Source organism: Culex quinquefasciatus, chromosome 2, assembly GCF_015732765.1.
Source record: "Culex quinquefasciatus strain JHB chromosome 2, VPISU_Cqui_1.0_pri_paternal, whole genome shotgun sequence".
Lineage (NCBI taxonomy): Eukaryota > Metazoa > Arthropoda > Insecta > Diptera > Culicidae > Culex > Culex quinquefasciatus.
The window spans coordinates 184,953,121-184,968,838 of record NC_051862.1 but is presented as its reverse complement, the minus strand read 5'-3'; the positions used below and the strand labels follow the sequence as shown (position 1 = coordinate 184,968,838).

Here is a 15,718-nt window from a genome sequence, read left to right as displayed (position 1 = left end):
TACAAACTTCAACGATAAAAGCGACCCTTTACCCCTAACCGATTTGGCTCAAAATTTGAACAGTTACTAATTTTTAACTAAAGAATTGTGCCAGGGGTATCTCTTACGATGTTCCAAAATTTTCATTTTTCTTATCAAAAAAAGATAAAGATTGACGATCTGAAAACCCTATCAAGAGTCATGAGCACTTAAGTGTTAAATTTACACTTTTTTGATGTCTGGTTGTCTAGGATGCCTGGATCAATCATCCATCGTTGGGTGGGTAATCAAAAACTTCCAACGAGCCCAAAGATTGAAAATCTGCAACCCTATCAAAAATATAAACATTTCAATAAAACCAAGTTGTAATTGTAATGCCCTGAAAACAGATTTAAAAATGGTTCAAGTTTGTACTCAACACTTGACATTGTTGCCGAATTATATGTATGTAACCCTAAACATGAACAGAATATTGAACTTACCTCAATGTAATGAACAGCTTTTCTCTTGGAGTTATCGGGGTTTTGATAAAATTGCTCCACTCTTTCATCAGTTCTGGTTCCACAAGTTTCAGAATATAATTAAATGTGTCCTCTGACATGCGTAGGTAACTCCTAAATTTACCCGGGTCGGCACGTAACTGGGGTACAGAGTGTGGTACTCCCCATATTGCGCGCGTTCTCGGTTAATTGGGTGAATCCCAAACCTTTTTCCGAGTTGAGAATAACGTATTTCACCGCTTCAGAGGCACAAAATCGTCGTCAGAATCTGAATCCATTTTTTGACACAACTTGAACTAGTTTTGTATATATTTGAATGTTTGTTTTTCCCCCAGTCGCGTCGCTTTAAGTCGCGTCCACTCTGGGGCGGAAATCGAGTCGCGCGTTGTCTCTCGCAGTCGCTTCACCTGTCAAAGTCGCGTCGCGTCGCTAGTAGCGCCCACTCTGAATGCACCCTAAGAGAGTATGAAATGTTTCAATGCCTGACACAGCAAAAGAGAAGAGCAAAATTTAACCAATGAGCTCTCTCTCCTGAATCTGGCGGATACGACTCCCAGCATGACATACCAAAACAACTCATAAAACAGCATAAAATATGTTTTTTGTTTTGGTTGATAGGATCCCGGACAGATCATTGTTGTGGACTGTCTGAGTTTTTAAAGAAAAGTGTCGGAGGGCGAAGGATTGTGGCAACAAAAAAATACGGTAAGTAGGGTGGAAAATTACCGTGATTCCCAAAGATGATTCCAGGACCATGGGATCGGCTCCGAAAGGCGTCCCTGTGCAAGAGGGCGAATATTTGTTTGGCCTTTCGGGTTGGGTTTGCCGGTACCGTGGCCATTATTTGGCTTTCCGAATGGGTTTTCTTGGTTCCGTGGCTATCTGGAAGGTGTCCCTGTCCAAAAGGGAGGATGCTTTTTGGCCGCCCGGATAGATTTTGTCTGTTCCGTGGCCATCCGGATGGCCAAAAAGCATCATCCCTCTTGCACAGAGAAGCCATCCGGATGGCCACGGAACCGACCAAAAAACATCCGGAAGGCCAGAAAACATCCCGCCTTTTGGCCAGGGACGACTTCGGATGGCCACGGTACCGGTTAACACATTTCAGGAGGAATGTTATGCTGTTAAATTTAATAAACCTTAACCTTAAACTACTTTTTCATCACCCGCAGCACTGCTTTACGGTACCTGGTCCCCGACAACGACCAACCAAGCGGCGGCGGACGTGGTACGGAGGACGCTAGAAACCCTAAAAGAGCGCGCCATCCGCTTCGTGGTCATGGTCTGTCAGAGAACCTCAAGACGAACGTCGAGTACATTAAGATTGCCGGAACCCGGGCGGATCGGCTATCAACAACTTCGCCAACGGCAAACTCATAATTACGCACGCAGATGCAGGTCGTCTGGGCCGCTTGGGACAACGTGTCCGAGAATCCAAAAATGCACGAGCTGCTGAGACTAGTGTTTCTGAGGCCACCGGAGTGGGCGAAACATAGAGGTTGCGGCGGTTAAGGGTTACATACATGAGCAATTCTCTACGAAATCGGTCTTTTTTCTTCAATTTTAATTTTTGTATTTTTAATCGGCTGAAACTTTTTGGTGCCTGGTATGCCCAAAGAAGCCATTTTGCATCATTAGTTTGTCCATATAATTTTCCATACAAATTCGGCAGCTGTCCATACAAAAATGATGTATGAAAATTCAAAAATCTGTATCTTTTGAAGGAATTTTTGATCGATTTGGTGTCTTCGGCAAAGTTGTAGGTATGGATACGGACTACACTGGAAAAATAATACACGGTAAAAAAATTTGGTGATTTTATTTAACTTTATCACTAAAACTTGATTTACAAAAAACACTATTTTTAATTTTTTATTTTTGATATGTTTTAGAAGACATAAAATGCCAACTTTTCAGAAATTTCAGGTTGTGCAAAAATCATGACCGAGTTATGAATTTTTAATCAATACTGATTTTTCAAAAAATCGAAATTTTGGTCGTAAAATTTTCAACTTCATTTTTCGATGTAAAATCAAATTTGCAATCAAAAAGTACTTTACTAAAATTTTGATAAAGTGCACCGTTTTCAAGTTATAGCCATATTTAAGTGACTTTTTTGAAAATAGTCGCAGTTTTTCATTTTTTTAAATTAGTGCACATGTTTGCCCAGTTTTGAAAAAAATATTTTTGAAAAGCTGAGAAAATTCTCTATATTTTGCTTATTCGGACTATGTTGATACGACCTTTAGTTGCTGAGATATTGCAATGCAAAGGTTTAAAAACAGGAAAATTGATGTTTTCTAAGTTTCACCCAAACAACCCACCATTTTCTATCGTCAATATCTCAGCAACTAATGGTCCGATTTTCAATGTTAATATATGAAACAATTGTGAAATTTTCCGATCTTTTCGAAAAAAATATTTTTGGAGTTTTCAAATCAAGACAAACATTTTAAAAGGGCGTAATATTGAATGTTTGGCCTTTGTGAAATGTTAGTCTTGATTTGAAAATTCCAAAAATATTTTTTTCGAAGAGATCGGAAAATTTCACAAATGTTTCATATATTAACATTGAAAATCGGACCATTAGTTGCTGAGATATTGACGATAAATGGTGTTGTTTGGGTGAAACTTAGAAAACATCAATTTTCTGTTTTTAAACCTTTGCATTGCAATATCTCAGCAACTAAAGGTCGTATCAACAAAGTCCAAATAAGCAAAATATAGAGAATTTTCTCAGCTTTTCAAAATATTTTTTCAAAACTGGGCAAACATGTGCACTAATTTAAAAAATGAAAAACTGCGACTATTTCAAAAAGTCACTTATATGGCTATAGCGAAAACGGTGCACTTTATCAAATTTCAGTAAGTACTTTTGATTGCAAATTTGATTTTACATCGAAAATGAAGTTGAAAATTTTACGACCAAATTTCGATTTTTGAAAATCAGTATTGATTAAAAATTCATAACTCGGTCAGTGATTTTTGCACAACCTGAAATTTCTGAAAAGTTGGCATTTATGCCTTCTAAAACATATCAAATAAAAAAATTAAAAATAGTGTTTTTGTAAATCAAGTTTTAGTGATAAAAGTTAAATAAAATCACCAAATTTTTTTACCGTGTATTATTTTTTCCAGTGTAGTCCGTATCCATACCTACAACTTTGCCGAAGACACAAATCGATCAAAAATTCCTTCAAAAGATACAGATTTTTGAATTTTCATACATCATTTTTGTATGGACAGCTGCCGAATTTGTATGAAAATTATATGGACAAACTAATGATGCAAATGGCTTTGGGCATACCGAAGCAAAAGTTTCAGTCGAAAAAAAAAAAAAATCGAATGACCGAAATCCTAGAGAACTGCTCACATGTAGAAAATCACAAAATGTCATATTACAGATTTTTTTTTGAATCCACTAAAAGATGATTAGGAATATTTTTTTTTGTGTATATTTCGGCAGTGATACAACCAAATGTCTTCAAATATGTTTTGATAATAGATGAAAATGTGTATTTTAATGCCCTGATAACAGTTTTTTAATAAAATTAAGTGTGTGCTCACACCAACCTCTGACTTTTTTTTTATCGATTTACATGTATGTAACAAAGGCTCTGCAGAAGCGCTCCGATCACGACGTGTTGTTCCTGACTACGCAGGGTATCGTCCAGCTGGAGCAGCGTCACCGTAACGGAATACGCGGTCGCATGGCGGCCGTGCACGATCTGTCAGTACTACGCCGTGGTTTTTCAGTTCCAGCATGGACACTACGACAAGTGCGTCGCGGCTTCGTCGTCGTGATGATCTTTTCTCACAGCCAGCCATAAACGAACTGGTTTTACGGAGGAATTGGCTGCTAATCTGAGCGAACTTACCTCGCTGAAGAATCGCTTGTGACTCTTCGCGCTTGACAGGTCCTAATAGCTGCTCATCAGCCAGCTTAAGAACTACGTCACAACCAGATAAAGTCCATCTGTCTGTCTAAGAGCACGAAAACCATCTTGGATATTCCGCACGACTACCTTTCGACCTTTCTACGACTACTCGTTTCTACCTTTCTTATCGTGCAGTCTGCAATGCAATGCTGGATTACGTCCATTGGGCGTACTCGTCCTATGATATGACCTGCCTGCAGCATCTGGAGCTGTCCGGCAAAGTCCCGCTGATGAACTGCCAACAGCACGTTACGAGTGTTTTTCTTCTGTGCCTCTGTTTTTTTGTGACCCGATGTTTTCCGTTTTTCCAGACTCCTCCCAAACGGTATCAAGTCGGCAACCTAACCGACTCGTTCATGTACCTGGCAGTTTAGCGGCGTTCGATTCATACGAGCACTTTACCCAGTACTCGGATGAGATCCTGGACTTGCTCGGGGACATGACTTCGAGGCGCGCGATTCGGACCGCCGCATAAGCATCTCGATCAACGCAATTGATTCCAGTTTTGTGCGACTTGCGCTCTTCAAGTCCCAAGCTGACCTCACCCTCGGCCAAGCAACAGCCGTAGAACCCGTTCGGAGATCCAACCCCTGAGATCGGAATAATTCTTTGGCGAAGAGCAAGGTTCTCAGGGCCGCTCCTGAATCAACATCTTGCATCCTTCGTTAGGCCGTAGGCGTCATCCATAAAGTACGTCACGCTGTAAGGGGGTGGAGAGTTGTCGCAAGTGTGACAAGGGAGAGGGGGTACGTGAGACTGTGACGTGATAATCGGACATGGTAATAATCCGTGACGTGGTAATCACTTTGGGGCATAAAAGTTGTGCGCATGCAGTGCTGCTGGGGCTATCGGAACACTTGTTTATAAGTGTTAAATAATATGTTTACACTACTTGGGCCAAAAACTTTCAAAAACGAAAGATTAAAAATGTATTATGTGCGCTCACAGCTCGATAGGCGGATAAGACAATTTACCATGTCAAATTATCCTATGCGCCAAAGTAAACAATATTGATTGTTTACATTGGCGCATTGTTAATTTGGCATCGTAAATTATCCTACCCGCCACCCATCTGACAGAATGCTCATTGGTAAATAACGGCTTCTCTCTCCTCTCACGCGCTGGAGGCATTGAAATATTTCATGCTCTTCATCAGCTGATGCCTACACGTTGCGAGAGGGTTGGAAATACATTATTATTACAAAAGTTTAGTTTTTGTTTAAATCGAGATTTAAATTTTATTTGATAAAGTTTTATGTGCAATGCCACATGAATATAGTCCAATGCCAATGTCTTATGTGCAAAAATTGTTCTATGAAACGTGTCCTATGTGCACTCACAGGTTGTATGAACCAAATTGCGTCAAAACTAAGCGTAATCTTGTCTTTTATATAATCCCGAGATGTACACTTGAAAAGCATTACTCTAGACCCATTTGGGCGTTTTCAGAATCGAAAAATACCCAAACGTGTTTGAATGGGATTTAAAAATGTGCACCAAAACTTTATCATCAAATTTCTCAGATTGAGGTTTTTGCACATAGGACCTTTTGAAAAAGTACTCTAGATTTATCATAACAAAATTCTTTTCACCACCTTCCAAACCAAACTGATCGTTTTCACCACACTCATTCCTTTCTTTCTCACCACAGAAAAACGACTACCACCACCGGTGACGAACGCTTCGATACCGATCGTGCCCGACCAGCTGAAGGGATCGCCTCCGCCCCCGAAACGGAACAACCTGATCGCGAAACGAACGCTTTCGGCGAATGCGGCAACCACCAATGGAGGAACGATAAGTGCGCAGCACCACGTTGTGGTGAAAACCGCACCACTGAAAGGTGAGTACAGTGAAGCGAGCGATGCGTTTGTTTGCGGTGAATTTCGCCATTACGCCTGAGGGTAGGCTAAGGGGAGGGGCACGATCACAGTGCGGTTAAAAATTGTGAGGACGTTTTGAAATCAGTGAATGATTTTTTTTGTGGAAAACAGCTACATTTTAGCAGAATGATACAATTACAACTTTTTAAATAAGTTGAATAGTTCAACAGCGTTAAATACCATACATTTTTTAATTCCAATATATCTTTTAAAATAAAAGAAAAATTAACGCAAACCCGGTAGATTTGCTAACTATAGCCTTAGGTCCATAAAAGCCGCGAGCCATGCTCGTTAATGACTGATCAATTAGAGTGTGGCCAACCATTAAGGATGAACGGTGAGGGGGGCCGCCACTGAGACAACGATCGCCGATATGGTTTATATCCGTTGCGTTGGTTCGGAGCCCACCTTTTTCCACGTGTGAGGAGAAAATATACTCGCGCAGTAAATTCACTCTCGTGCAAGTGTTATGAAAGTATCTTTATGGAATTTGCGTTAACTTACCTGGGCCATCCAAGTGGGCAAATACGTGTGCGAGGTTAGTTACGCGTGCCAAGACGAGAGTAATAAAAGTTTTGTTTTCGCGTCAAAATGCTTCAATAGCTGGTGGCGAATTAAGCCGTAATTTTTGGCATTTCAAACTCGTCAAAATTGAAACAATTGGATCAAATTATTTCAACTCGTCAAATCGGCGTTCGCACACGATACGTCAATTTCGAAATTTCAGCTACAATTTTCTCCTCTCGCATTAGCAGTGTTGCCAGCCCAAAACAAACACCCCTTTGATGCGCGTGTCATGTATTAGAAGAAAATAAATTGAAGAAAAGTAATTTTCACTTTTCTAACTCGGTTGATTTTCCCCAACCGCTCGAGAGGTGCGTTCGATCTGCCATGTTGATAAATGATTGATTCGATGCTGCGCGATTCGACCCAGGCCAGTGTGCAACCGGATTGGCTAGTTTGTTTTGCATTTAGCGCGCCATTTAGACCGCCACATGAGGAAGGGCCACCCCTGCTGGTTGATATTAACTACATAAGCACTTCCTACCGGTGTGGCGTAAAGTTGTTGCGGTAAGTTGTTATCAGAAGATTTAATTAGTTGCATCGAGATTAGCAAACTTGTTGGTTTTGCTTTCCGTTCGCGCTTTGTAGACAGAGGGGAAATTTAGTCATACTAAAATCAGGTTGTAATGTTGATCTGTTTTTTTTTTCATTTAAAGTACGGCTTCTTCCGCATTCCTCAAATATTTTATTATTTTTTGAGTTTTTAGAAGAATTGAATTTAAACCATTTCAATCATTTTGTTTATTTTTAAACAGTTTTAAATAATTCTAAAATTTTCTAAGCAATTTTCAAAAAAATTAAACAATTTTAAACCATTTGAATTCATTTTAATCCATTTTAAACCATTTTAAATCATGTTAAACCATTTTAAACCATTTGAAACAATTTTAAACTATTTAAAAAAAAATTAAACCATTTTCAAAAATTAAACAATTTTAAACAATTTTAAAAAATTTAAACAATTTCAATCAATTTTAAGCATTTAAAAACAATTTTAAACAATTTTAAACCATTTTAAACAATTTTTAACAATTTTAACAATTTTGTAACAATTTTGAAACAATTTTGAAACAATTTTGAAACAATTTCGAAACAATTTTGAAACAATTTTGAAACAATGTGAAACAGTTTTGAAAACAAAATTGAAACAATTTTGAATCAATTTCGAAACAATTTTGAAACAATTTTGAAACAATTTGGAAAGAATTTTGAAACAATTTTGAAACAATTTTGAAACAATTTTGAAACAATTTTGAAACAATTTTGAAACAATTATGATACAATTTTGAAACAATTTTGAAACACTTGAAATAATTTTGAAACAATTTTAAAACAATTTTGCAACAGTTGTGAAACAATTTCGAAACAAAAATTAAAACAATTTTTTAACAATTTTGAATCAATTTTGAAACAATGTGAAACAGTTTTGTAAACAAAATTGAAACAATTTTTTAACAATTTTGAATCAATTTCGAAACAATTTTGAAACAATTTTGAAACAATTTTGAAACAATTTTGAAAGAATTTTGAAACAATTTTGAAACAATTTTGAAACAATTTTGAAACAATTTTGAAACAATTTTGAAACAATTTTGATACAATTTTGAAACAAGTTTGAAACAATTTCAAAACACTTGAAATAATTTTGAAAGAATTTTGAAACAATTTTAAAACAATTTTGCAACAGTTGTGAAACAATTTTGAAACAAAAATTAAAACAATTTTTTAACAATTTTGAATCAATTTTGAAACAATTATGAAACAATGTGAAACAGTTTTGAAAACAAAATAGAAACAATTTTTTAACAATTTTGAATCAATTTTGATACAATTTTGAAACAATTTTGAAAAAAAATTTAAACAATTTTGAAACAATTTTGCAACAATTGTGAAACAATTTTGAAACAAAAATTTAAACAATTTTGAATCAATTTTGAAACAATTTTCATTTAATTTAAAGGCATTCAAAGTTTTATAATATGTCAATTTGATTCAAATTATATAAATTGTCTGCAAAGGCTTCAACAGGGCTTATTTTAAGATTAAATTTGCAAATTTATGCAAACGACTAAATACAGAAAACGTGACAATGTACTTCTCACACTTTTGACAATTACTAATTTGGGTCTTGAAATTTGATTTCTTTTTGCTTAAATATTCTCAAAAGTATGGCTGTGAACAGTGATTTAATAATTTAAGTAATTTCAGAAGATTATAGAAAACCAGCAAAAAAAAAAAAAATGTTTTCGAGCATTCCGGAAATTCTTAATCACTTCAATCACTAACTAATTGGAAAATGCATTCCAACCGCCCAAACATGGCATCTCCCAATCCATGCTTACCAGAGGTGACCAGTTTTTCCCTAGTTAGTCACGGCACGAGACAAACTAGATGAACCGCTTAAGGTGGATGTTAACAGATACATAAATTGCGTAACATAAGCACAGACACTCACGTGACTTCTTCCTCTTTTACCATTTAGGATTGCAAATCTGCACGGGGTTTGCATTCGTTTAAAGTGGGTCTTTAAGATAAAAACTGTTGAAGCTTTTAGGGCTCTTGTTTTAATCGAGATCCAGTGAAATGATTGACAGCTTTCAGCTGCGGGTGCGCCACTCTAGTGCTCCAGTCGAAATTTGGAAATGTTGGGTCACCTTTTCAAAAACAATGGGTGTTATACATGCTCCAAAACAAAAACTAAAAACATGAGAAACGCCACAAACCTGCAGAACAGACGACAGCTTATGCGAGCTTTGCGTTTTTTTTACGAGCTGTGATTGTTGCACTCTTAGTGCATTGACACTTGTAAAACACCTTTGTGATGAAACTCTTACGTCACGTTTTCATTAAACACCACAATTTACGAGCAATTTCGCGCTAATCCAACGCCAATTGCGGGTTATGAATTTTTAATTTGCTCGAACTATCGACTGTGCTTGCACACTGAAAGCTGTCATTTGCCTATCAAACACAATTTTTACTTTCAACCGCGAAGAAAGCTCACCGGCGGCAGCAGACAATTAAAAGCTTTCCAGAGGTGCTACCGACCTCGCCCGCCGGTGACTTGGTGGTGTGTCGTTGAACGGAAAATTAGGCAGCACGACCGGGCCGCCGTTATGGAGGCCATTTATTTGGCAATTATTTTAATTATTTTTGTTTTGTTTTACTTCTTTTTGACTCTCAGCGTGCGTGAATAATCATTGCATTAGCCTTATTAACCCATTTTATCATACTTTATTTTTGTGTTTGCATTGAGGGACGGAGGGGAATGCGCAATGCGCAATTGATTGTTGTTTTTTTTTTGTTTGGTTTGTGAACTCTGACGAACTAACCATGAGCAGCAGAGCTGCAGGTCATCGAAATTATTTGGAAACCATTTCTCCAAGCGTTGAATCGAATCGACCATGTGGAGAAGATTAATTTGCATCGATCATCGATTACGAGCTTTTCACCCCGGTACAGGAGGTTAATTGAACCTGACATTGGTAATGTTTCTTAAAAGGTTTTCCATCAGCTTCAAACTGCGCGGTTTGGTGCGATGATTTTAATTTGTTAATGCACTTTCTGTGGGCTATGGTGGCTCAATTTATCGGTAAACCACACAAATGGACGAATAATTTGAAACTAATTTTAATGAAGAGAAAAAATAGGTTTTCAATCCATTTCTAACAATTTTAGATAATTTTTAACAATTTTAAGCAATTGTATCATTTTGTCAACGAAGTTTAATAGTTTTAAACAATTTTGAAGAATTTTTAATACTTTTTAATCATTTTAAAACAAATTTCAACAAAGTTAGACTATTTAAACAATAAAAAAACAACAATTTAAAAACAATGTTAAACAATTATAACTCTCTAACGCCCATGGTTGCACCAGATTACCACTAATTTTTTGCTTCAAATTGACATTTCTCGAAAAGTAATGAATTAAGTGAAATCGTTCTTTCTGCACAGTGTTAATTAGGATGTTTACTGCCTCCAATTCAAATTTTGATCCAATTTGGTCTTGTCTGTAAAAAATGGCAAGGAAAATCGTAAAAATCTCGATTTTGCTCGGGGCGAAAAGAGGTTAAACGACTTTAAACAATTTTAAACAATTTGAAACAAATTTTAACAACCTTAAACAAATTTAATCAAATTTAAACAATTTTTAAAAAATTCAAACAATTTTAAACAATTTTAAACAAATTTAAACAATTTTAAACAAATTTTAACAATTTTAAACAGTTTTAAACATTTTTGAACAAATTTAAACAGTTTTCAATAATTTTAAACAATTTTAAGCAATTTTAAACAATTCTAAACATTTTTAATCAATTTTAAACAATTTTAAACAATTTTGAACCATTTTTAACAATTTTTAACAATTTTTAACAATTTTTAACAATTATAAACAATTTTAAACAATTTTAAACAATTTTAAACAATTTTAAACAATTTTAAACAATTTTAAACAATTTTAAACAATTTTAAACAGTTTTAAACAATTTTAAACAATTTTAACCAATTTTAAACAATTTTAAACAATTTTAAACAATTTTAAACAATTTTAAACAATTTTATACAATTTTAAACAATTTTAAGCAATTTTAAACAATTTTAAACAATTTTCAACAATTTTAAACAATTTTTAACAATTTAAACAATTTTCAACAATTTTAATCAATTTGAAACAATTTTAACCAATTTTAATTGATTTTAAACAATTTTGAACAATTTTATTTAATTTTAAACAATTTTTAACAATTTAAAACAATTTAAAACAATTTTAAACAATTTTATACAATTTTATACAATTTTATACAACTTTATACAATTTTAAACAATTTTTAATAATTTTTAATAATTTTATGCAATTTTAAACAATTTCAAACAATTTTAAACAATTTTAATAGTAGTTTATGCAACAAGTTGCAAAAAGAGGATTTTTTCAGCACGAGTCGTGCATTTATCCAACGAGGTTCACCGAGTTGGATAAATAAGAAGAGTGCTGAAAATATTAAGTTTTGCATCCAGACCCATACAACATTTTTTGCAATTCCGACAAACACCTATTGAGTGAAATTTTAAGTCAAATTTTCATGTATTTTGTCGATAAATCGTTTAAATAAAAAAAAAATGTTGAAAAGTGTAACTTTTCGAAAAAAGTGCTAAAAAGTTCAACCCATTTCAGTGCTGAAAAGTAGAACTTTTCAGCATTTATTTTGAAAAGTGTTGCTATTTGATTCTGTTATTTTTGGTACAGAAAAGTAGGCTATTTCGTCGTTCTAGAATGACAGGAAAAGTAAGTAGAGCAGTTCTCTAGGATTTCGGTCATTCGATTTTTTTTGTATTTTTTAATCCGACTGAAACTTTTTTGGTGCCTTCGGTATGCCCAAAGAAGCCATTTTGCATCATTAGTTTGTCCATATAATTTTCCATACAAATTCGGCAGCTGTCCATACAAAAATGATGTATGAAAATTCAAAAATCTGTATCTTTTGAAGGAATTTTGATCGATTTGGTGTCTTCGGCAAAGTTGTAGGTATGGATACGGACTACACTGGAAAAATAATACACGGTAAAAAATTTGGTGATTTTATTTAACTTTTATCACTAAAACTTGATTTACAAAAAACACTATTTTTAATTTTTTTATTTTTGATATGTTTTAGAAGGCATAAAATGCCAACTTTTCAGAAATTTCAGGTTGTGCAAAAATCACTGACCGAGTTATGAATTTTTAATCAATACTGATTTTTCAAAAATCGAAATTTTGGTCGTAAAATTTTTCAACTTCATTTTTCGATGTAAAATCAAATTTGCAATCAAAAGTACTTTACTGAAATTTTGATAAAGTGCACCGTTTTCAAGTTATAGCCATATTTAAGTGACTTTTTGAAAATAGTCGCAGTCTTTCATTTTTAAATTAGCACATGTTTGTCCAGTTTTGAAAAAATATTTTGAAAAGCTGAGAAATTCTCTATATTTTGCTTATTTGGACTTTGTTGATACGACCTTTAGTTGCTGAGATATTGCAATGCAAAGGTTTAAAAACAGGAAAATTGATGTTTTCTAAGTTTCACCCAAACAACCCACCATTTTCTATCGTCAATATCTCAGCAACTAATGGTCCGATTTTCAATGTTAATATATGAAACATTTGTGAAATTTTCCGATCTCTTCGAAAAATATTTTGGAATTTTCAAATCAAGACTAACATTTCACAAAGGCCAAACATTCAATATTACGCCCTTTTAAAATGTTTGTCTTGATTTGAAAATTCCAAAAATATTTTTTTCGAAAAGATCGGAAAATTTCACAATTGTTTCATATATTAACATTGAAAATCGGACCATTAGTTGCTGAGATATTGACGATAGAAAATGGTGGGTTGTTTGGGTGAAACTTAGAAAACATCAATTTTCCTGTTTTTAAACCTTTGCATTGCAATATCTCAGCAACTAAAGGTCGTATCAACAAAGTCCAAATAAGCAAAATATAGAGAATTTTCTCAGCTTTTCAAAAATATTTTTTTCAAAACTGGACAAACATGTGCACTAATTTAAAAAAATGAAAGACTGCGACTATTTTCAAAAAAGTCACTTAAATATGGCTATAACTTGAAAACGGTGCACTTTATCAAAATTTCAGTAAAGTACTTTTTGATTGCAAATTTGATTTTACATCGAAAAATGAAGTTGAAAAATTTTTACGACCAAAATTTCGATTTTTGAAAAATCAGTATTGATTAAAAATTCATAACTCGGTCAGTGATTTTTGCACAACCTGGAAATTTCTGAAAAGTTGGCATTTTATGTCTTCTAAAACATATCAAAAATAAAAAATTAAAAATAGTGTTTTTGTAAATCAAGTTTTAGTGATAAAAAGTTAAATAAAAAATCACCAAATTTTTTTACCGTGTATTATTTTTCCAGTGTAGTCCGTATCCATACCTACAACTTTGCCGAAGACACCAAATCGATCAAAAATTCCTTCAAAAGATACAGATTTTGAATTTTCATACATCATTTTTGTATGGACAGCTGCCGAATTTGTATGGAAAATTATATGGACAAACTAATGATGCAAAATGGCTTCTTTGGGCATATCGAAGGCACCAAAAAAGTTTCAGCCGGATTAAAAATTACAAAAATTAAAATTGAAGAAAAAAGACCGATTTCGTAGAGAATTGCTCAGTAGTTTCACGACGGAATTGCAAAAACAATTTTGTAGAATTTCAAACAATTTTAAAACGTTTGAATAATTTTTATCAATGTTTAGGGACCATCCATAAACCACGTGGACACTTTCTTGGGAATCTCTTACCCCCCCCCCCCCCTCGTGGACAATTGTCCATACAAAAAAAAACATTTTTGTATGGATCGTGGACAATCGCCATACCCCCCCCCCCTAAAGTGTCCACGTGGTTTATGGATGGTCCCTTAACAATTCCAAATAATTTTGGGCAATTTTAAGCAAATAATTTTGATTAATTTTAAAACAATTTAGAACAATCATATTTTTTTCAGCAATTCAACAAAATTAAAAGTTATGAAATTGATTTAGTAATTTTTAAACAATTTTAATTTAATAATTTTAAATTATTTCAAACAAATTTAAACAACATTAATCAATTGCAATCAGTTTAAAATATTTTGTTAGAATTTTAAACAATTTTCTACATTAGTAGTTTATGCAACAAGATGCATTAAGAAGATTTTTTCAGCAAGAATAGTACAATTATCCAAAGTGGTTTACCAAGTAACAAGTTTTGCCACATTTTTTTTCAATTACGGTGAACATCCTTTGAATGGAATTTTAAGTCAAATGTCCATATGTCTTGATTATTACTTTTTGCTATAAGTGCTTTGAAGTTCAATTTTTCAGTAACCATTTCAGTGCTAAAAAGTAGCACTTTTCAGCTCTTGTTTCTAAAAGTTTTTAAAACAATGTTTAACAAAATCATTTTAAAACTATTTCAATAAATTTTAAAGCAATCTTAAGCAACCAAAAAAACTTGCAATCAGGCAATTTTGAACATTTTAAAACCATTTTTAAATTGTTTTTTTTACAATGTCTAAAATAAACTTGACACACAATTTGAGCAATTTTGAATAATTTCAATCTATCAATTTCAATTAATCCTAAGTAACTTTTATCTATTTAAACGATTAAAGATGTTTGAACAAGTTTTGATTTTGCATTAGGAAGAAAAAGAAACAAGAAAATTGACTCACTCAATCAGCTTTTTTTGTTTCTAGTACCAATATCCCAGAAACTAATTGTCCTTTTTTCAATGTTATAAAATGAAACATTCGTGAAATTTTCTGATCTTTTCGGATATTTTTCTTTTTAATTTAGGAATCAACTCCAACTGTTCAAAAGGGTGTAATATTGAAAATTTGAGCTTTTTGAAATGTAATGTTTTACCTTTCTATGGCTCAAAAGTTGCGGTTCTTTGTCCCATAAGGCCGTTGCAAATATTTTTCCTTGTTTATGTCGCCTTCAATGTTACCCCGAAAAATCAGGGGGCAAAACAATTTTTTTTAACTTCCAAATTTTAATGAAAATCAATGTTTAATCAACTGAAAACCAGTTGCAATTCCTGCGTTTAAAAACATATTTAACATGATTGAACTCTTTTAAAATATTTAGAATTTTTATGAAGTACCAATAACCAAAAAGTTTTTTTCTGGAGAAAAAAATTTCGGTCAATACATCAGAATTTTGAAAACTAATGATTGGAAAACAACTGAATGCGTGTAAAATGCATTTTAAGACACTGTTTTCATCCAAATTTTGAAAAATTGTTTATAATTTCAATTTTTATATTTAAGAGTCAGAGTCGAGGGACATAAACTTCAAAAAAT

The 15,718-nt window shown here is 33.6% G+C and overlaps 1 protein-coding gene and 1 long non-coding RNA gene across 3 annotated transcripts in view; both read left to right on the top strand.

Annotated features, from left to right (window-relative positions):
* The window catches only part of LOC6031266 (serine-rich adhesin for platelets), a 273,589-nt gene that overhangs the window by 181,066 nt on the left and 76,805 nt on the right, over positions 1–15,718 (top strand). For both annotated transcript variants that reach the window (XM_038253669.1, XM_038253668.1), the window contains exon 7: positions 6,069–6,260. In XM_038253669.1, coding sequence (XP_038109597.1) covers positions 6,069–6,260 — 192 coding nt within the window. The remainder of the gene's footprint in view (positions 1–6,068; positions 6,261–15,718) is intronic.
* Positions 1,005–1,721, top strand: LOC119766953. Its single transcript, XR_005277223.1, has 2 exons — positions 1,005–1,184; positions 1,652–1,721. It is a non-coding gene; the product is annotated as an uncharacterized LOC119766953 (long non-coding RNA).